Source organism: Pongo pygmaeus, chromosome 9 (assembly GCF_028885625.2).
Source record: "Pongo pygmaeus isolate AG05252 chromosome 9, NHGRI_mPonPyg2-v2.0_pri, whole genome shotgun sequence".
NCBI classification, from domain to species: domain Eukaryota; kingdom Metazoa; phylum Chordata; class Mammalia; order Primates; family Hominidae; genus Pongo; species Pongo pygmaeus.
The window spans coordinates 12,348,766-12,371,904 of record NC_072382.2 but is presented as its reverse complement, the minus strand read 5'-3'; the positions used below and the strand labels follow the sequence as shown (position 1 = coordinate 12,371,904).

The 23,139-nt window shown below is 51.0% G+C and overlaps 1 protein-coding gene across 1 annotated transcript; it reads left to right on the top strand.

The window, feature by feature from the left end:
- The first annotated feature begins 17,146 nt into the window (after positions 1 to 17,146).
- On the top strand, positions 17,147 to 21,376 carry SCGB1A1 (secretoglobin family 1A member 1). The gene is made up of 3 exons (XM_054438210.1): positions 17,147 to 17,264; positions 20,408 to 20,595; positions 21,240 to 21,376. Exons 1-3 carry the CDS (start codon positions 17,210 to 17,212, stop codon positions 21,270 to 21,272), a joined length of 276 nt encoding a protein of 91 aa, XP_054294185.1. The 5' UTR covers positions 17,147 to 17,209; the 3' UTR covers positions 21,273 to 21,376.
- The last annotated feature ends 1,763 nt before the right edge of the window (positions 21,377 to 23,139 follow it).

Here is a 23,139-nt window from a genome sequence, read left to right as displayed (position 1 = left end):
GGTGTACAAGGTGCTGCTGCCTACAGGAAGGCCCGTGGGGCTGAGGGCAGAGCCAGGCTGTGTGGAGCAAAGGGAGGCCGTGGCAGGGCTCAGGCTTGCGTGGTGCGTGTGGGGTGGGATCCAAGTCCATGACCCCAGGCAGAGGGATCATTCACATTCATTTAACAAACATAACAACAGCTATGGCCACAAAGCAGAAATAACAATGAAACCAAACTCCACCCCAATCCTAACTTGGCGGCTGCTGGCCAGGAGAGCTCAGCACCCAGAGCTCAAAAAGACCCTGAATTGAACTGTGACCCTGGCGCCTGGCTGTGTCCCTCTCCCTCCGACCCCCCAACAAACCCCATTCTCCAGTCCCTGGGGGCACTTCCTCCTCCCATAACCACCGCCCTCACCTCCCCAGCCCCGCCTCCTTTGACCCCACTTTCATGCCTTTTGTAGTGTCCCATGGACTCCCAAGTGAAACCTCAACACCTCTTTGGCACTCACAGCTATGGTCTGGCCCTGCCCTGGGGTCCCAGGCTTGTGAGCGCTCACCGCCCCTGTGCCACGTGCTCCGCTTCCTCCCACCACCGAGCTCCACCCTCTTGCGTCTGCCCACAGCGCTCTTCCTCCCCACTTCAGACACTGATACAGCTCACTCAGGGCCACCTCCTCCGACCCCCTCACCCGGTGATCCCTCCAACACCCTCACCTGGTGATCCCTCCAACACCCCTGAATCTCTCCTTCCTGGAAACTGTTGCCATTGCAATGAGCATCTGTCTCCCCCACTAGACAGTGGCCCAGTGCTAGCACCAGGCATGGTGCATAGTAGGGCCTTCTTGTGTGTGTCTGATGAAGGAGCCCCCGACAGAGGCTCCTGGCTTCTCCCGGCTCTGATCTTGCGTCCTCCCATGAGGTCTATCCCAGCCCCCACCAGACCCAGCCCAAAGACACCTCCTCCAGGAAGCCCTCTGCACCCTCCCAGAAGTTGTGTTTTTTTTCCTCTGAGCAATTCTTAGGGGACTTCCCATGAACTATGGCCAGATTTGTCCATCTGTCTCCTCATCCAACTGTAAGATCCTTGAGGCAGCACCAAGCCCCCGGGCCCAATCCACAACAATGTCTTCTCGGCCACACCAGCCCCTCGGCCACACCAGCCCACGCCCCCTGGGAGATTTGATTCTTCCCATCACCTAACAAGCTGTGACAGCCCCTCTGACATGGAGGCTGGTGGCCTCCATCAGCCCCAATTTACAGATAAGACCTCTGAGGCTTAGAGAAAAAAAGCGGAAAGTTCAGCATCCTTCCAAACGTCCACATACTTGGCACTGTGTAGACTCTTGTAGGACAGAGTCCCAGAAGTGCCCGCCTTAGGGCCTGAATGTTTCACATGAAGGTCCCACCCTTCAGAGGAAAGAAAGAGAGACAAAGAGGACTTCATTACTTTAATCAGGATCATATTTTAAAACTTAACTCTTTAGCAGCTTAGACTACAGTGAAGTCTGTTATTTCATGAAAGTGCTCAGATGACATTTACAGCAACTGCTTTCTGTTTGTCAAAGTTCTATCAGTCCCTCCCATGGCATGATCTTTTCCTTCAAAACTTTTATGTCTGATTCTATGAAGCCAATTTTTATTGGCAAGAATAATATAACAAAGGATGGTATTACCACCGCATCCGTCACCACCCGGTCAACTCCATCACCACCTCAGAAAGGGGACTAAGGCTGGGGCGGTGGCTCATGCCTGTAATCCCAGCACTTTGGGAAGCCGAGACAGAAGGATTTCTTAAAACCAGCATGGGTAACATAGTAAGACCCTGTCTGTATAAAAAATAAAAAATCATCTGGGGGTGGTGGGGCGCTGTTGCAGTGCCAGCTACTCAGAAGGCTAAAGTGGGTGGATCACTTGAGCTCAGGAGTGAGTGAGCTATGATCGAGCCACTGCATCCCAGCCTGTGTGACAGAGCAAGACCCTGTCTCTAAAAAAAAAAAAAAAAAAAAAAAAGCCAGGCACGGTGGCTTATGCCTGTTAATCTCAGCACTTAAGGAGGCCGAGACGGGTGGATCACTTGAGCTCAAATGTTCAAGACCAACCTGGGCAATATGGTAAAACCCCATCTCTACCAAAAAAATTACAAAAAGTAACTGGGCATGGTGGTGCATGCCTGTAGTCCCAGCTACTCAGGAGGCTGAGGCAGGAGGATCGCTTGAGCCCAGGAGGCAGAGGCTGCAGTGAGCTGAGATTGCACCACTGCACTCCAGCCTGGGCAACATAGGGAGATCCTGTCTCAAAAAAAAGAAAAAGAAAGAAAGAAAAGAAGGGAACCAAAATGGAAGGGGCTTCAGGTGGGGGGAAGAAGGGCCAGAATTAAATTCCATTTCACTCAGCAACAGTTGTTGAGACTCAGGGTGTACAGAGGTTCTATGAACAGCAAGAAGGACTCTGCCTCAAGATGAGGATGCTTAATGGAAAGTAACCAGCAGGGACCGGTGCTGCAAGCGAGGGGAGAGGTGAGGTAGGGCTGGAGGATGGTGGACTCAGCAGGGCGGGTGTAGACAGTGGGTTTGGACAATGGACTCAGCAGGGCAGGTGTAGACACTGGGTTTGGACAGTGAACTCAGCAGGCAGGTATGGATAGTGGGTTTGGGCAGCCTCCTGGTGTTTAAATCCTAGCTCCTCTCCTTGCTGACTATACGGCCTTGGGCAGCTTCCTGAGCCTGTTTCTCCATCTTTAAAATGGAGACAGGAGCAGTGCCTACCTCAGAGGATCACTGCGAAGGCTAAATGAGATACTGCATTTAGCACAGGGCCTGGCAGAATGGAGGTGTTGGTTATCACTGTTGTCACGGTGGGACACTGAGTGTTTAGTAGGTACCACACACTGCTCTGAGCACTGAACACATCCTCCCCACTGATGCTCCCAGAACACCTGGAAATGTGGCTGTAGGGTGAAAGGCTCAGAGCCCATCATCCATTCAATAAATATTTCATAAGCACCTACCAGGAAGCTGGGCCCTGGAGAATCGAAGGTGAGCGTGCAGCTTACATTCTAGATGGAGAGATAGATAATTACACAAGGAAACACAGAAGCAAAATAATTTCAGATGGTGACAAAGGTGATGAAGGAAAGAAAGCCAGACCCTGGGATCCCAAAGGGTGGGGTAGGGTGCCCCACAGTAATCAGAGAAGACTTACCTATGATGAGAAGGTGCAATCAGGAAATAACCTGGAGGAGGGCGGGCAGGCAGAGGGGAAACAGGAGCGAAGGCCGGAGGTGCTCCGAGGGTGTTCCGTACCCTGGAGGTAAGGAGGCCAGTGTGGCCACAGGGTGCTAGAGGGACACGGCGGTAGTGACACAAGATGAGGCTGGAGAGACAGGTGGGAACAAGTCACATGAAGGCTGGAGTTTTATTCTAAGTGTTATGGGGAGCCAGGAAGAGTTTACACAGAGAAGGGACATGACCTGATTTACATTTTTAAAAGCTCACTGGCCGGGCACGGTGGCTCACGCCTGTAATCCCAGCACTTTGGGAGGCGGAGGCGGGCGGATCACGAGGTCAGGAGATCAAGACCATCCTGGCTAACACGGTGAAACCCCGTCTTTACTAAAAATACAAAAAATTAGCCGAGCGTGGTGGTGGGCGCCTGTAGTCCCAGCTACTCAGGAGGCTGAGGCAGGAGGATGACATGAACCTGGGAGGCGGAGCTTGCAATGAGCCGAGATTGTGCCACTGCACTCCAGCCTGGGTGACAGAGTGAGACTCCATCTCAAAAAAACAAACAAAAAAAAAGATCACTGTGGTTGCTACGGGAGAACGGACTTCATGGGGGCACTGTAGATGGCGACCTTGGCCTTGGACATGAATCCCCTGCTGAGCCAGAGGTAGCCCCCTCACCCAGGCCCTGGCCCCTCCCGGGCCCCTGGGGCACAGGTTGCTTACACTTGCCCCTTGCCTGACCAGGGCATCTCCATTTCCAGCCCTTGGGGCTGGGGGATGCATGTTCTCCAGTTATCATATTTTCTGGCATTACGAATCCATCCAGGAAAGATCCACAAGAGATTTTAGAGGAAAGCAAATAGCAGCCAGCAGTGCTTGTTTTTCAGTTTTTATAAGCCCCACAGCTGCATCAAGTTCAGAGCATAAATGTATTGAACTGTCTTTGCTGGTAAGATGTTGCGTGCATTTACAGCTGAGCAATAAACGGCAGGGACAGAGCTATGCTCTGCAGCTCAGAACAGCAGGAAGACTCCTAGAGTGAGGACCTTAGGACCTGGTACCAGTCCTGGCTCTGCCCCTAACTCTCTATGCGACTTCCCATCAATTACAGCTCCTCTCTAGGCCTGAGATCTCTTCTCCAGAGCAGAGGGTGGAGTAGCTCTTCCCTACTTTCTTCCAGGGCAGTGACTGGAGGATAGAATTCCCAGGAGTTCAGATTTGGGGCAAGCCAAAGGCAGCTGCTGACACCATCCAAGCCGTTCCTCTTGCACTGGGAAATTTTGGAAACATTAACCCATAGTATCTTTTCTCTTATTTTCCTTTCTTTTTCTTTTTTTGTTCTTTCTTCTGAGATGGAGTCGACTCACTCTTGTTGCCCAGGTTGGAGTGCAGTGGCACAGTCTTAGCTCACTGCAACCTCCACCTCCTGGGTTCAGGTGATTCTCCTGCCTCAGCCTCCCAAGTAGCTAGGATTACAGGTGCCCGCCACCATGCCCGGCTAAATTTTTGTGTATTTTTGGTAGAGATGGGATTTCACTATGTTGGTCAGGCTGGTCTTGAACTCCTGGCCTCAGGTGATCCGCCCGCCTCGCCCTCCCAAGGTGCTGTGGTTACAGGCGTGAGCCACCGTGCCTGGCCTTATTTTCCTTTCTTCTCTTAGAGCTTCCCCTGATTCTGGAAGCCAAGGCAGCCCCAGGGAAAGGCTGCTCTCCCCAGGGAAAGGATAGAGGAAGAGGGAGTCTTTTCCTGGCTGTACAGTTCAAAAGCCCAGTCCTTTGGAGGAATGGAAAGACCTGCAGGTGCTGGTTTTGTGTAAGAGCCAGGCTTCCAGAACCCCCACCCCACCCCCAGACAAGAAAAGGATTCCCAGGGTGGCCAGGAGGTAAAAAGCAAGAGTTACTAAGTGTTGGTCCCTGCTGAGACCAGTGACCTTCTGTAAAAGGCTTTAAAAACAGTAATAAGGCTGGGAGCAGTGGCTCACACCTGTAATCCCAGCAGTTTGGGAGGCTGAAGCGGGAGGACTGCTTGACCCCAGGAGTTTGAGACCAGCCTGGGCAACATGGTAAAACCCTGTCTCTACCAAAAAAAAAAAAAAAAAAAAGCCAGGCATGGTGGCACATGCCCGTAGTCCCAGCAACTAGGGAGGCTGAGGTGGGGGGATTGCTTGAGCCCTAGAGGTTGAGGCTGCAGTGAGCCGTGATCACACCACTGCACTCCAGCCTAGGCGACAAGCAAGACCCTGTCTCAAAATAATAATAATAATATATGCAAGCTAGAAATTAACATGTTTATTACTTATTTTTAAGTAGACATTATATTTGACATGGAAATTATTTCTCAGAACTCCCAGTTATATGGGTGATCCCCAACAGATTCATTTGTCTTTTAAAAATACATATTTATTTATTTGACAAGTAATAATTCTATATATTTATAGGGTAAAATGCCATCATTTTACCTACTCATTTTTTTGCCCAGCTAACTCATTTCATGAGTAAATTCATGAAGATCTAGAATCCTTGGAGGCGGCTTCAGAGTTGGTTCTCATCTCAACTCCTCCTGGGTGCTACCCATGCCTGTGTGTAAACACATTTAACATAAGCAGCAAAAGCACAGTGACTGCAAAGACCAAGAAGTAGAACTTGAGTTGCTTCAATTGTGTCCCCTTTTTTTTTTTGAGACGGAGTCTCCCTCTGTCACCAGGCTGGAGTTTAGTGGCATGATCTCGGCTCACTGCAACCTCTGCCTCCCAGGTTCAAGCAATTCTCCTGCCTCAGCCTCCCAAAAAGCTGGGACTACAGGCGTGCACCACCACACCCAGCTAATTTTTGTAATTTTAGTAGAGACGGGATTTCGCCAGGTTGGTCAGGCTGGTCTCGAACTCCTGACCTCAAGTGATCCACCCGCCTTAGCCTCCCACAGTGCTGGGATTACAGGCGTGAGCCACCGCACCTGGACTCCAATTCTGTCCTTCTATGAGACCACTTAGAGTTTCTATGTGGGCTTAACATTCAAAATAATGGGCTGGGCGTGGTGGCTCATGCCTGTAATCCCAGCACTTTGGGAGGCTGAGACAGGCAGATCACGAGGTCAGGAGATCATCCTGGCTAACACAGTGAAACTCCGTCTCTACTAAAAACACAAAAAATTAGCCAGGCGTAGTGGTGGGCACCCGGGACGTGGAGCCTGCAGTGAGCCGAGATCGCGCCACTGCACTCCAGCCTGGGGGACAGAGCGAGACTCCGTCTCAAAAAAAGAAAAAAAAAGAAAAAAAGAAAACATTCAAAATAATGATAGAGTGTATGATATAATATTTGTTAAGCGAACATTTTAGTTCATACAGGAAATATTTTAGTGTATTTTAATATCTTTAGAGTTGAAATGTATTCCTTCCCAATGTTATTTGTTTTAGAGCTAAAGAACAACTCAAAAAAATAAAATATTACATCAGTGGTACCATTTAGTAGTTGCCTAAATTTTACCTTTTATAGATTTTATAGATATTTTGGTTTCAAAAAAATTTACTTATTGGTTACTCAAGAATTTTTGTTTGTTTTTGTTTTTGTTTTTGAGACAGAGTCTCCCTGTTGTTGCCCAGGCTGGAGTGCAGTGGCACGATCTCAGCTCACCACAACCTCCGCCTCCCGGGTTCAAGCGATTCTCCTGCCTCAGCCTCCCGAGTAGCTGGGATTACAGGCATGTGCCACCATGTCCGGCTAATTTTGTATTTTTAGTAAAGACAGGGTTTCTCCATGTTGGTCAGGCTGGTCTCGAACTCCCAACCTCAGGTGATCTACCTGCCTCGGCTTCCCAAAGTGCTGGGATTACAGGAGTGAGTCACCACATCCAGTGCTACTCAATAATTATTTACATAAAATATTACTATATCAGATGATAACCAAAATATCAAAATCTAGTTAGGTAAATATAAAAACTATTGGATAAATCAGCCAGGCACAGTGCTCATGACTGTAATCCCAGCACCTTGGGAGGCCAAGGCAGGAGGACTGCTTGAGTCCAGGAGTTCAAAAGCAACCTGGGCAACATAGTGGGACCCCCATCTCTACAAAAAAAAATTTTTTTTTTTTTTTTTGAGACAGAGTCTCGCTCTGTCGCCCAGGCTGGAGTGCAGTGGCGCGATCTCGGCTCACTGCAAGCTCCGCCTCCAGAGTTCATGCCATTCTCCTGCCTCAGCCTCCTGAGTAGCTGGGATCACAGACAACTGCCACCACGCCCGGCTAAGTTTTGTATTTTTAGTAGAGATGGGGTTTCACCATGTTGGTCAGGCTGAAAATTTTTTTTAAATAGCAGGGCATGGTGGCACTTGCCTGTGGTCCCAGCTACTCAGGAGGATCATTAAAAAATGATCTTCCCCAGGTGTCCAATTCTCCAGGTAAGCTACCAGAGAGACCAAGCCTTAGTGAGGTGGCAGAGTCCCTGAGTGGGTTTGAAGAGTCTGAGAACAGAGAGAAGAGCCCTCCAAGAACAGGCTGGGTATGGCAGCCCACGCCTGTAATTCCAACACTTTGGGAGGCTGAGGCAGGTGGATCACTTGAGGTCAGGAGTTCGAGACCAGCCTGGCCAACATGGTGAAACCCCATCTCTACTAAAAATACAAAAATTAGCCAGGTATGGTGGCGTGTGCCTGTAATCCCAGCTACTCGGGAGACTGAGGCAGGAGAATCACTTGAACCCGGGAGGCGGAGGTTGCAGTGAGCCAAGATGGCACCACTGCACTCCAGCCTAGGTGACAGAGTGAGTCTCCGTCTGAAGAAGGAGAAGGAGAAGGAGAAGAAGAAGAAGAAATGGGTGTGTGTGCTACACAGAGGCAGGCGGGCCACAGCAGTCTTCCCAGGCCCCAGCACAGCGTGGGAGCAGTAAGACTCCTGTGCACCCAGGAGTGGCTCCAAGGTGGCAGAGAAAGCCAGCGAGCTGGAGACATGCAAACAGTGCCGAGGACACACAGGAGCAGATGGCACGGCGGATAGCTAATGACAAGAGACAGGCTGACAGGTGACCTCAAGCACCAGAAATCCTGCCAACGCCGAGCCCCCAGAAGTCAGGCACAGCCCCAGGGAGGGAGACCCCAAGATGACCAAGATTAAGTTTCTGTCCCCTTAACAGAATGAAGACTTGAGATTGAAATTACATTTTATTTTAGTTATATTAGTTATATTATAAATATTTTCTTTTTCTTTTTTTTTCTTTTATTTTGAGATGGGGTTTATCTCTTGTTGCCAGGCTGGAGTGCAATGGTGCGATCTCGGCTCACCGCAACCTCCGCCTCCCCAGTTCAAGCGATTCTCCTGCCTCAGCCTCCCGAGTAGCTGGGATTACAGGCATGTGCCACCACCCCCGGCTAATTTTGTATTTTTAGTAGAGACGGGGTTTCTCCATGTTGGTCACACTGGTCTCCAACCCCCGACCTCAGGTGATCCGCCCGCCTCAGCCTCCCAAAGTGCTGGCATTACAGGCGTGAGCCACCGCGCCCGGCCACAAATATTTTCTATCATGTAGTAGATGTCACATATATATAAAATACATAAATATAAAAATAAAATATAACGATGTATATTTGTTATAAAAATAAAAAGAAGCACAGGGATAAAGGGAAGTTCTATTTCTTTTTGTGAACACCTACATTTGAGACCCTGAATCACCCTGTACTCCCTGATGAACGAAAAGTGACAGGGTGCCCAGCTGGAACAGCATCAGGCCATTGGCCGGGGGAGCAGACCAGGGCCTCACCAGGCTCCTCTGGGCACAGCCTCACTGGGCCACAGACCATTAAGGCCTGAAGGAGCCCCTGGTTGCCTTCTCTACCCACTCCCTGTGTGCACAAGGCACCTGCAGCCCTTCAAGGCCCCCTCAGCCTTCAGCAGCCGAGCTGTCCCTGATTCAAGTCTACTGACCACGCCAGCTCCTCCCTGTACAACCCACCCTTAGGGCACTGGCCATGTTGGGGGCAGAGGGGCCTTGGCAGTGACCTGCCAAATCTACAAGTGGGAACAAGCTCAGGGCAGGGAAAGTGGGAGAGGGCAGACAGGCACGGAGGGCAGGACCTGGGTGACTCACCCGCAGAACAAAGAACCTGCAGAAGTAAGCGAGAAAGTAAGCTGGCATCCTGGCCAAGGTCAACCGGTGATCATGTCATTCTGCTGTCAACCCCAAATCTGCTGCCCAAATCCCCAGAGCTGGCCTGTACAATGGAGGGGAGCCAGTTTCTATCCTGCAGAACAGGGACTTCGGTCCGCTTTACTATCCCCACCCCTCAGAGGGAGCTCATCCCAGAGCAAAGGGCCTGCTGGTTCTGCCGGTGGCCTTGGGAAGGTACATTCCCAGCTCCCACCCCACTCCTTCTATGACTTGCAGCTCAAGGAGCATGAGAAAGTGCCCAGATCCCCAACAGGTCCCAGCCTGCTCCCTCCCTCCCTGAACCCTGGGATCCACCTGCAGAAACAGGGAAAGCCAGGTCCCTCTGTGCCTGGGCACAGCTCGCAGCTGGTTGTTGGGGGGGGAGTTGCCCACAGGATGCCACTTCGCAGCCCAGAAGGACATCCATATGCTGGGCAGACATGAACATCTCTGCAGATTCTCAATATGCTGCTCACATCCTAGTTTGTGGGCCGAGTGACAACTGGGAAAGTGACCAAGATCCCGGTGGAAAATCGGAACAGTTGACAACCACACTCCCCCACCTCTCACACCTTCCCACTCCTGCTTCCCCAGGCCTGGCGTATTACCACCAACAACCACTCTGGAGTGGGAGCTGAAGGGCTTCCAGGCTAGGGAGAGTCCCTACAAATGAAGAGTGGTCGCTCCTCTAAATCCAGGCACCTCTCCCACAGAAAGAGTCCCCAGGTCGGGAGGAGGCACATGCGTTGTTGTGTGGTTTGTAACAGCAGAAAAACTGGAAAAAAAAAAAGTGCAAACGTCCATCAATAAGGCACTGGAAAATTAAATTACATCATATCCCTGCAAAGATGATATTACATCCATGAAAAGGGATATCCCACAGCATGAAAAAAATCAAAGGTGGCCAGGCACGGTGGCTCATGCCTGTAATCCCAGCACTTTGGGCAGATCACCTGAGGTCAGGTGGGCGGATCACCTGAGGTCAGGAGTTCAAGACCAGCCTGGCCAAACATGGTGAAACCCTGTCTCTACTAAAAATACAAAAAATTAGCCAAGCATGGTGGCACCTGCCTATAGTCTCAGCTACTTGGGAGGGTGAGGCAGGAGAATCACTTGAACCTGGGAGGCAGAAGTTACAAGTGAGCCGAGATCATGCCACTGCACTCCAGCCTGGATGACAAGAGTGAAACTCCATCTCAAAAAAAAAAAAGAAAAGAAAAAGAAAATTAGCCGGTTGTGGTGACACACAACTGTAATCCCAGCTACCCAAGAGATTGAGGCAGGAGGATCCCTTAAGCCCAGAAGTTTGAGGCTACAGTGAGCCGTGATCACACCACTGCACTCCAGCCTAGGTGACAGAACAAGATCCTGTCTCAGAAAATAATAATAGGCCAGGCACGGTGGCTCACACCTGTAATCCCAGCACTTTGGCAGGCCGAGGCGGGCGGGTCACTTGAGGTCAGGAGTTCAAGACCAGCCTAGCCAACATGGCGAAATCCCATCTCTACTAAACATACAAAAAATTAGCCAGGTGTGGTGGCGCATGCCTGTAGTCCCAGCTACTCAGGGGGCTGAGGCATGAGAATCGCTTGAACCTGGGAGGCAGAGGTTGCACTGAGCCAAGATCATGCCACTGCACTCCAGCCTGGGTGACAGAGCAAGACTCTGTCTCAAAAAATAATAATAATAATAATTTTGACCCTAAAAACGGATTATGCATTTGGTACATACAATTTAAACTTTATTACATTTGCATACAACTACATAATAGTTGAACTAAAATGCAGTTTACTCGTTGAAATTATGTTATCAATATCCATTAATTACAATTTTGAGATTTTCTTTTTGTGTTTTGCAGCCAGCAGATACATGACCATTTTTGAGGCCCTCTAAAAGCTCACAGGCCCTAGGCATTGTGGCTGGTGGACAGAAAGGCTGGAATGTCCAGAGGTTGCCAGGCTCCTCCTAGGAGGTCCCTAGGTCAATCAATGCAAGGGTCAGCCCCAGGAGCTGCCAAGGCAGAAGACAATGAACCAAACCCCTAAGGAAAAACCTGCTCTGCTCAAGAGTTATTTCCTGAGCACTAGAAGAGCTGGATGCTCAGGGTGGAGGTAGGAGGCTGACCTCTACAGCTTGCCCGGGGAGCTGACCCAAGCCCATGGCCCGACTAGTCCTCCCCCAGCAGCCCAGCCGGATGGATAGGCTCGGAACAGGCTGCCAACCTGTTTTCTGGGCCACGCTGGGACTTGCAGCCAGCCAGCTGCCAGCACACTGCACCCCAGCTTCCTGCTCACTACAATACACCAAGCACTGAACCTGGGGGCGAGCACCTGGCCTCAGCCAATGCCTTCTGGCAGTATGGGCTGGGGCTGCTGCTGGCCCAACCCCTCCCACCTGCCATTGCCACGAGACCTCTAGCTGGGGACATGGGCAGGGCTCCCCAAGGAGCACTGAACATGGCTCAACAACCTGGCACCCACATGTGCACCCACCATACCCCATACATGGAGGAGGGGCCAGCAGATCCAGGGCCTTGTAGTCCAAATACCCAGGAGAGGCTTCCAGGCCCCTTAGCACCCTCCCGCTTCTGGCTCTGGAGAGGCTCTTTCTCCTGCTCCATTCTCAAAGGCCAGAGCCAGGCCAAAGGTGCTCACGTCATCCCAGCTGGAGCCTGGGCAAGGGGTGAGCTCAGAGCAGGCTCCCCAGCCACTGCCCCAGCTGGAAGGTTCAGCCACCCAAGGACCAGGGCTCCCCCAGAGCTAGGCACAGCCAACACGGGGTTTGGGGTGCAGGATTTGGCAGGAGCTGTTCCGATTCACTGCCATCCTCATGGTACTAATAGCCACATGACTTATCTCCCCTCGGAACAGTTTGTCTTTGCACAGTGACCAGGTAGGTAACTGACCACAGGTGGCCAGAAACAGCAGGTCCCAGCCCTCTCCACATGCTAAGTCAGGCTTGAGGGTTCTGGCCTGGAATTCACAGTGCATAGAGTTTAAGGATTTGAGGAGCAGGTGTTAGAGTTTAAGAAGTTCTGAGTTCTGGCCAGGCGTGGTGGGTCATGCCTATAATCCCAGCACTTGGGAAGGCCAAGGCGGGAGAATCACCTGAGGTCAGAATTTGGAGACCAGCCTGGCCAACATGGTGAAACCCCATCTCTATTAATAATACAAAAATTAACCAGGCGTGGTGACGCACGCCTATAATACCAGCTATTTGGGAGGCTGAGGCAGGAGAATCGTCTGAACTCAGGAGGTGGAGGTTGCAGTGAGCCGCTGAGATCGTGCCATTGCACTCCAGCCTGGGCAACAAGAGCGAAACTCCGTTTCCAGAAAAAAAAAAAAAAAAGCTCTGAGTTCCAAGCCTTGACTAACACACTTTTTGCCTCACTATCTCAAGCAGAGGGTCAGAGAAGCAGGGGCTTTGCAGGCTCCTGAGGCAGGGGAGAGAAACACCTACCACCACCAAGCAGGATCTCCCAAGGGCCAGATGGCAGAGCCTATCTAGGACACTTGGTGGTGGCAATCGAGGTACCTTCCAGAATCAGAGCAAACCTCCAGCCTCGCACCTGAAAGGCCAGTGCCCCCAGTGCCCCCAGGCTCCCACTGTACCTGTGTGCTCATCTGTCCCATGCAAGTCGGACCATGGCCAGGTCCCCTCCTGAGCCTGGGGCCCCCTTCATGTGGCTTCCTCCTCCTGGCACATTCCCCGCTTCACCCCAACCACCAGCATCACCCATCCACCAGAGGCCAGCTCAAATGCCAGCCCTCCAGGTGCCGTCTCCCCTCTGCCCAGCTACCTTTCTTGGGGCAGTCCCCTTTCTTTTTTTTTTTTTTTTTTTTTTTTGAGACGGAGTTTCGCTTTTGTTGCCCAGGCTGGAGTGCAATGACGCGATCTCGGCTCACCGCAACCTCCACCTCCCAGGTTCAAGCAATTCTTCTGCCTCAGCCTCCCAAGTAGCTGGGATTGCTGGGATTACAGGCACGTGCAACCCCAGGCCCAGCCAATTTTGTATTTTTAGTACAGACAGGGTTTCTCCATGTCGGTCAGGCTGGTCTTGAACTCCCGACCTCAGGTGATCCACCTGCCTCAGCCTCCCAAATTGCTGGGATTACAGGCAAGAGCCACCACGCCCAGCCTGGGGGCAGCCCCCTTTCAACTCCCGGAGCACCACTTCCTTCTCTGACTTCCTCCATCTCCCCACAGAGCATTCCCATCAGTTGCACCCATCTCTGCCTCTCCTCCTAGCTGTTAAGTTCCTCAAAGACCCAGGAGCCAGCTATCCTGTCCCCAGGACCTTGTACCGTGAAGGTAGAAAGTAGAGAGCAGAGTCTGAGGCTATGGGTGATATGACTCCTGCCTAAGACTCCTGCGGCCATCACAGCTGCCCCGGCCAGACCAGCCACTGCCCACAGAGGGATCCACTAGTGGTGGCACTGGATGGGCTTTAGGTGCCCCCAGTGGTCCAGCTCATCTTCCTTGTCCATTTCAGCTCCATCGGCCACACCTTTCTTTTGTTTGTTTGTTTGTTTATTTATTTTTGAGATGGAGTTTCGCTCTTGTTGCCCAGGCTGGAGTGCAATGACGTGATCTCGGCTCACTGCAACCTCCACCTCCTGGGTGCAAGCGATTCTCCTGCCTCAGCCTCCCAAGTAGCTGGGACTACAAGCACCTGCCAGCACGCCCGGCTAATTTTTGTATTTTTAGTACAGAAGGGGTTTCGCCATGTTGGCCAGGCTGGTCTCAAACTCTCGACGACCTCAGTTGATCTGCTCTCCTTGGCCTCCCAAAGTGCTGGGGTTACAGGCAGGCTACACCTTTCAACAGTCCTAAGAGGGGAGGGATGCAGACACCTGAAATCCTCAAGATGGGCTAACCTCAAGAGCCCAGATGATGGGACACAGAAGGAAACTTAAAAGAAAGAAGGCACTTCTGAGATGCTTTATGCAAATACAAGCAAATGCATATGTGGATTCTTTTTGCCTTTTTTTTTTTTTTTTTTGAGATGGAGTCTCTCTCTGTCGCCAGGCTGGAGTGCAGTGGCACGATCTCGGCTCACTGCAACCTCTGCTTCCTGGGTTCAAGTGATTCTCGTGCCTCAGCCTCCCGAGTAGCTGGGATTACAGGCATGCGCCACCATACCCAGCTAATATATATATGTTTGTATTTTTTTAGTAGAGACGGGGTTTCACTATGTTGGCCAGGATGGTCTCCATCTGACCTCGTGATCCGCCCGCCTCAGCCTCCCAAAGTGCTGGGATTACAGGCATGAGCCACCGCGCCCAGCCTTCTCTTTGTTCTTTTTTGCTCTGTTCATGCCTTGTTTTTCCCCCTTTGCAGTCTGCCTTGGAGATCATTTCACCATCAGTTCAGAAGATCTTCTTTCTCTGTTTTCAGCCACACAGCGTTTCATTGTAAGGACACACCGTAATGTACTTGACAAGTCTTTGTTTGTTGCTAGTTGTGTGCTCTTACCGGTGTTAAGGCGTCTCTGAGTGGGGCAGTTCAGGGGTCACCACAGCCTTCAACTGTCACATGACACAAAGGCCTCGGGCATGGATTCATTCCAGGGATTCCTGTTTAGCAAGCGTTGAGTACCTTGGCTTATAGTGACCTCAGCCCTAAAGGAGGTCAGTCAAGTAAAGGAGTCATACAAGAAAATAAAGAATTGCAAAGTTAAAATATTGTATAATGGGCCCTGTAAGCAGAGGGGGAAGAGAGGCCCATGGGGAGAGTCACCACCCATCAGAACCACCTGTTGGGGAAGGCTTCACTCCCTATTTTCACCCCCAACCCTGTTTTTCCCAAGTCTTCTCTATGTCAGGAAATAACACCCCATTCCCCCAGCTGCCCAAGTCAGGGTCAGTTCATGAGGAAAGGGATACCAGACCATGTCACTCCCTGATTAAAACCTTCAAGAGCTTCCCACTCTGAGTGTAAAGGCCTTAGAACGAGGCCTTGTGTGCTCTGGCCCCTGAATGCCCCCTTTGCAGGCACAGCAACCCCTTCGAAACCCTCAGGCACAATGGGGTCCTTCTTCTTTTTTTTTCTGAGACGGAGTTTTGCTCTTGTTGCCCAGGCTGGATTCAATGGCGTGATCTCAGCTCACTGCAATCTCCGACTCCCAGATTCAAGCAATTCGCCTGCCTCAGCCTCCCAAGTAGCTGGGATTACAGGCGCCCACCACCACATTCAGCTTATTTTTGTATTTTTAGTAGAGATGGGGTTTCATCATGTCGGCCAGGCTGGTCTCAAACTCTTGACCTTAGGTGATCCACCCACCTCAGCCTCCCAAAGTCCTAGGATTACAGGAATGAGCCACCGTGTCCGGCCTTTTATTTGTTTATTTATTTTTATTTATTTATTTATTTATTTTTGAGGAGTTCTTGAAGTGCCACACAATGCCTCTCCATGTCTATCTACCCCAATTCCCGACTCCTAGCAACACGTCTGGCACATCACAGGTGGCCAGCATTTATTGGATGAATGAATGGATCGATATTTGATTGAGTCTTGAAGTACGAATAGAATTTGGTGAAGTGGACAAGGCAGGGAAATGTGTATTCAGGCATGAGGCTTAGCTTGTGCATAGGTAGAAAGGCATGAAAAAACATGGAACATTCTCGAATCCACAAATAGTAAGAGAGGGCTAAGTCGTTGTGTCAGGGAGAGGAGAAACGAAGTTCAAATGGTAGGCAAAGGTCAGTGGGCAAGGGCCTTGTAAATTGCACTTGAATTTTATTCTATAGGCAAAAGGAAGAGCTTAAGGGTTTCAAGAAGAAGGACGCGACCAGTGGGTTTTAGGACGACCATTCTGATGGCCTTTCAGAGGATGGCTGAGGAGAGCAAGCTGGGAGGCAGGGAGGTCGAGTCAGGGGATTTTGACCAGGCCAGGCTAGGTGCTATGAGGCCCGGGCTTTGGAGAAGAACCAGGAAATGACAACTGGAGGCAAGAAAGGGGAGAAGGCCAAAGGCTGGGAACCATCAACACTTAAGAACGGTAAAGAATAAACATCTAAAGAGAACAAGAAGGAATGGCCAGAAGAAGGAAAACAGGAAAGAACTGAGGCGTGGGAGCGCAAGAGAGAGAATGGTTCGAGAAGGAAGCAGTCACAGGTGTCAAGGCTATTGGGAGGTCAAGTGAGATAAGGACTGAAGGTCCCACCAATTGGGCCATCAGGAGCATAGGACTTGAGAGCACTTCTGGGTGGGAACAGACCCAGCCTGGGGCAGGGCTCGGGTTTCTGATGGGAATTCTGGAAGGGTCCCTTTTATTCAACATGCTTCAATCCAGGGGCCCCCGAAGTCTGACCACAGCAATGCTCCGAACCATGTCACTTTCCTGGCTTAAGGTTCAGTCGCCCTCCTCAGAGGGGAGCCTATGAAAGAGCCCAGTGGAGTGTCAGGGTCCTGAGTCCTAGTCCCAGTCCTGTCCCTGCCACTTGTGAGGAACCTTGGGCCTCAGTTTCTCCAGGTGGGCTCCACAATTGCTTCTCTTGATCTGGACTGCCCCAGTGCCCAGGTTCAGTGAGTGACACAGGCAGCTGGGTTTCCACATCCTCTGACTTGGGTTCCCTTCACTGCCTCCAGGCAGGGCTCGGCCCTCCACCCCCAAGGGGCCCATTGTGTGAGCTCAGTTTCAATGGGGACAGAAACTGGGTTGAGAAAAGGGAATATTTACCTATCCCACCAAGCCAATGCCAAGTAAATAGTGCGGTATCTTACGTGGAGCCCTTGCCCTGCCCTTCCCCATCTGGGCGCTGCTGCCTAGAGCACATAAAAGGCACCTTGCTGGGCATGTCTCATACTAGCCCACCAGACTCAGAGACGGAACCAGAGACAGGCCAGAGCATCCCCCTCCTCCACCATGAAACTCGCTGTCGCCCTCACCCTGGTCACACTGGCTCTCTGCTGCAGCTCCGGTGAGTGCTCAGAGACTCTTCCCTCCCTCCTGGACTTAGGAACTCTCAGGACCCCCCAGTTCTGCTCAGAAGAAGGGGTGAGCTGCCCATTCCTGCTCTGGAGCTGCTGGGAGGACCTAGGCATGCTGAGTCTCAGAAAACTGGGTCTGGTGAGCAATCTCATCTTGGAAACTTGGAGAGAGCCCCAGGCTGTGAGGAAGCCTAAAAAGGGTCCCATCTTCTATATCCAACAACCCTCAGCATCCCAGGGAATATAATAGCCTGGAGGGAGGAGTGGAGAACACCCCATAAAGATGAGTGCATCCAGCATAGGAATAATGAGGCCCTCATCCCAGACCTGGACAGACTCCAAGATGCTGAGACCTTGGTGCAGCCTCCAAGTCTGGGGTCTCCACTCCATGCTGGCAGCTGAAGTCACTGGAAGGGGAGCTGCAGGGACTTGTGACCCCACAAGAAACCCAACCCAAGACAAGGTCTCTCATTCTGGGCACAGAGGAATATTCCAGAAAGAGATCTTCCCTTTGGGGAACTGCCAACCCAGAGTGGAGTTTTCTAAACATTTCTGTCCTCTGCAAAAGGGATTAGGAGTCTCTGAGTAGTTGCTGCTGTCACTAAAAGGAAAAGAATTGTCGGGGAAGAGGGGCAGAAAGAGAGAGGGAGAGAGGGGGAGAAAGGAGGAATCACAGCTCTCTCCAAGATCCCCCGTCTTTGGGGAACTGGGTTATCTAACTCTGTTTTTCACTCGCGTCAGCCTCTTCCATTCTCATCTGAAAATGCTGTTGTTATTTTTTAATAAACAAACTCCAATTAATTCACTTGGAAAGCTTCACAACACCCATGGAGATAAGTTTTATGACCCTGGGGAGTTAGAAAACCCAAACCAAGAAGCAGTAGGAACAACTATTTTGCAGAGAGGTTTATTTGTTTTTCAGAGAAAATGACATCATTTTGGACTGAAATGTGTATTAATTAGAAGATCTCAGTGCTGTCTGCGTACAGAGGTGGGTGGCTGAGCAAGATAGGACTGAAACATGTTAAGGGGTGGGTCAGAGATGCATTTGTCTATTTGTGTGCACACGCATACAATATTTAACACTTACTTCACACAATGTGCCAATCACTGTCACCCTTTCACATAGTATCTCTTTTCATCCTTTTTTTTTTTTTTTTTTTTTTGAGACGGAGTCTAGCTCTGTTGCCAGGCTGGAATGCAGTGGCGGGATCTCAGCTCACTGCAACCTCCGCCTCCCAGGTTCAAGCAATTCTCCTGCCTCAGCCTCCCAAGTAGCTGGGATTACGGGCACGCACCACTGCACCCAGCTAATTTTTGTATTTTTAGTAGAGACAGGGTTTCACCATGTTGGCCAGGATGGTCTCGATCTCTTGACCTCGTGATCCACCCAACTAGGCCTCCCAAAGTGCTAGGATTAGGCGTGAGCCACCGTGCCTGGCCTCTCTTTTTATTCTTACAACAACCCTATGAAGTAGGGATATTGGGCCAGGCACAGTGGCTCACGCCTGTAATCCCAGCACTTTGGGAGGCCGAGGTGGGTAGATCACTTGAGGTCAGGAGTTCAGGACCAACCTGGCCAACATGGTGAAACCTTGTCTCTATTAAAAATACAAAAATTAGCCAGGCATGGTGGCGCATGCCTGTAGTCCCAGCTACTTGGGAGGCTGAGGCAGGAGAATCACTTGAACCTGGGAGGCAGAGGTTGCAGTCAGCCGAGATGGCATCACTGCACTCCAGCCTGGGCAATAGAGCGAGACTCCATCTCAAAACAAATAAATAAATAAAAATTAAAATTAAATTAAATTAAAATTAAAAAAATAAAAAATGAAGTAGGGATATTGTTCCCATTTTACAGATGAGAAAACTGAGCTACAGAAACACAGAGTGACTTGCCTGGTGACACAGTAAGTTACACATCAAGGACCTAAGTTCTGGAGAGGGTCTGACTTGGAGTGGCCATTTCTAGTGAGGCCCTAGAGTCAGAGGAGGGAAGGCAAATTTGTACAGAAGGCAGAGAATTCAAGGACAAGGGATTTGAGACTCACTGGGAAGATGGAGGCAAGCAGCAGGTAGAAAATGGTGACTTTCCCCCATGTTCCTGGTTGTAAGGACCTGAGAAGAAAACACAGTCTGGAAGCTCTGTATTGAAGGCAATGAAGTGGTACAAGTGGCTGCTCTGTCCGTGAGCTGAGTGTGCCACAGGGCCCGGTGCGCACATGTGCACACCTCTTCCCGGCTAGGTTCGGGGGCCCATGTTTGGCTGGTACAATCTCAATGGCTTCTTTCTTTCCTTTTTCTTTCTTCCTTCCTTCCTTCCTTCTTTCTTTCCTTCTTTCCTTCTTTCTTTCTTTCTTTCTTCTTTCTTCTTTTTCTTTCAACAGAATCTCGCTCTGTTGCCCAGGCTGGAGTGCAGTGACGAGATCTTGGCTCACTGCAACTTCTGCCTCCTGGGTTCAAGTGATTCTCCTGCCTCAGCCTCCCGAGTAGCTAGGATTACAGGCACCCAGAACCACGCCCGGCTAATTTTTTGTATTTTTAGTAGAGACAGGGTTTCACCATGTTGGCCAGGCTGGTCTCGAACTCCTGACCTCGTGATCCACCTGCCTCGGCCTCTCAAAGTGCTGGGATTACAGGCATGAGCCACTGCGCCTGGCTTGCAATCACTTCTTCCTGCCAGAGCCTGAATTTGTCACATGCCCCCAGTGAAGCATGGCTCAGGGCATCCCTAACCACTGATGAGAGAAGTTTCCGGTGGGAAACAAAACTCTCAGTGGCCTCTTCCCAGCCTCCACACTGCATTAAAAAATCAGGCCAGCAGCTTCTATTATCAATACTCTGCCTTGAGCTCTAACAGAAAGAAAAATGGCACCTTGCTCACCTCAACCCAAGAAGTCTAAGGAAGACTCGAGCAATCCACAAAAAGCTGGCCATAACCCAGAAAGTATTTGCACAGCACCAAACAGGCAACCTCTTAGAGCACCAGCAGATCTTACACTCTAGTCCATCGATGAAAAGGCTGCTATCTCTCGCTGATGGGCCTGGCTGTTTGCATCTGGGCAGACCCAGCCAGAGAGCTAGCCAGCTTGGAAGGGGGCCTGGAGACATGTGCCTTCTCTTCTCTGTGTTGCAGCTTCCACAGAGATCTGCCCGAGTTTTCAGCGTGTCATCAAAACCCTCTTCATGGACACACCCTCCAGTTATGAGGCTGCCATGGCACTTTTCAGCCCTGATCAAGACTTGAGGGAGGCAGGGGCTCAGCTGAAGAAGCTGGTGGACACCCTCCCCCAAAAGTCCAGAGAAAGCATCATTAAGCTCATGGTAACCAGCACCCTTCACTTCACACATTGTTAGAAGTAGCTTCCCCAAATGGGGCTGCAGGGTTGCCCCAGTTTTCAGACCTGTTTCTAATCCAGAGAGGAGAGTCAGTGTCACTGTCCCCAGGCAGGCAGCACAGTGATCTTTCTAGGCATCTCCTCTTCCTTTTTTTTTTTTTTTTGAGACAGAGTCTCTCTCTGTCGCCCAGGCTTGGGTGCAATGGCACAATCTTGGCTTACTGCAACCTCCACCTCCCAGGTTCAAGCGATTCTCCTGCCTCAGCCTCTTGAGTAGCTGGGATTACAGGCACCTGCCATCATGCCCAGCTAATTTCTGTATTTTTGTAGAGATGGGGTTTCACCATATTTGCCAGGCTGGTCTCCAACTCCTGACCTCAGGTGATCCACCCACCCCAGCCTCCCAAAGTGCTGGCATTACAGGCGTGAGCCACCGCACCCAGCCTCCCCTTACTATTTTGTAAGAGGCTTTTGAGAAACAATCCAAGCCCTTACTACCTTAGTTCCTCCTAGAGTTGACTGCACCTCTCGGTTAATGTTGAAGTTTCTGTGGCTCATCATCTCTGCCTAACTATGCAATTCATTCACTCTTGTATTGGGTTTTTCTGTTTCTTTGTCTATTTGTTTTAGGAAAAAATATCCCAAAGCTCACTGTGTAATTAGGATTTAGAAGCTGAAGATCCCCAACTGCTCCAGCCTCTGCCGCTGCCATGCTTTGAGTCCACGCCCACCAGCCTTGCTCTCTTCAATAAACCATAAGCATCTCACTTTTGTGCCCCCTGTGTCTTTTTGGTCTCCTTGTTATGGTGGGGGGTCTGACCCTGTCAGGGTAAGGTGAGCCAGGACAAAAGGAAAGCAGCCGAGCTCTGCCCTTGGATCCCAGCAGAAATCTCTGTGCTCTTCCAAAGCTCCTTTCCTCTAGGTTTCTGCCTCCAGCAGAGCTCAAGCCCCCTCCCCTTATATCAGACCATCTACTCAACATCACAGACTCCACCTGTCCAACAGAACCAGTGATGCCTGCCCGAGTCTGTTCCTATCTCAGTGAGTTTTGGCTCCATCCTCCCCGCTGGGCTGCACCAGTCTGAGGAGCATCCGCGATCCTTCCTTCTCTAGCCAACCCAGGCTACTTCTACAGGGCCTCTGGAATCCTTCACTCGAAGTCCACAGGCAACACCCCCATCCCTGCCTGTACAGCCCCCGGGGCCTCCTCTCTGGCTCCCAGCCAGACTCCAGGGTCCCCACAATCCCTTCTCCAACAACCCAAAGGAATTCTTCTCAAGTGCAAAGTCCCTCCCCATCCTTCAAAGCTTTCTAGGGCTCTTATTGTAAAATCCTAAATCCTGACGATAGATAGTGGCCCCTCACCAGTCTTTCCTGTGCCCCCTCCTTCCCACAGCTCCCTCATTCTGCTCAGTCCCCACACACACTCCCACCTTCCCTGCCCTCAGTTTTTAAAATGAGCCAAGCGCCTTTCAACCTTAAGACCTTTGTACCAGCCACACAGCCCTGGCTGCTCAAAAAGTGTGGCTGATGGCCAGGCACGGTGGCTCACGCCTGTAATCCCGGGACTTTGGGAGGCCGAGGCGGGTGGATCATCTGAGGTCAGGAGTTCGAGACCAGCCTGGCCAACATGGTGAAACCCCGTCTCTACTAAACATGCAAAAAATTAGCCAGGCGTGGTGGTGCGTGCCTGTAATGCCAGCTACTCGGGTGGCTGAGGCAGGAGAATCACTTGACCTGGGAGGCAGAGGTTGCAGTGAGCCGAGATCATGACACTGCACTCCAGCCTAGACAACAAGAGTGAAACTCCATCTCAAAAAAAAAAAAAAAAAAAATGTGGCTGATTGGTTTTTAAAATTGCTCTAGAGCAAAATGTGCAAAGAATAGAACTCATCCTAAAGATGCATCCATGTGGATATAAAGACCCCCAAATCCCCGGCCAGTTTCATGGCAGCCAGCCCCCTGCTGGGCCACATCATCCACAGCAGCTAAATAGAAGTGGAGGATTGGCTGGGCTTGGTGGCTCATCATGCCTGTAATTCCAGCACTTTGGGAGGCTGAGGTGGGAAGATGGCTTGAGCCCAGGAGTTTAAGACCAGCCTGGCAACATAGTGAGACTCCGTCTCTACAAAAATAAAAATAAATTAGCCAAGTCTGGTAACGCATGCCTGTAGACCTGGCTACTCTGGAGGCTGAGGCAGGAGGATCTCTTGAGCCCAGGAGTTCCAGGCTGCAGTGAGCTATGATCGTGCCACTGCACTCCAGCCTGGGTGACAGAGGTGAGACCCTGTCTCAGAAGGAAAGAAAGAAAAAGGTGGAGGACTGCAGATGGGCTGCAGGAATCGGAAGGGCGTCGGCAGAGGGCACGGAACGAGGCGGCGGGTTAGAGAGGGAGCTCTCCAGTCCGAGTCCCTCCATGGAGCAACGTGGTCCGGCGGGCCTTGTGCGCCGCGGCCACTAGGGGGCAGCATCGTCCACAGGGTCCCGGAGCGGACGCGCTGTCGGGGCTGAGGCACCCAAAGCTCCGGCT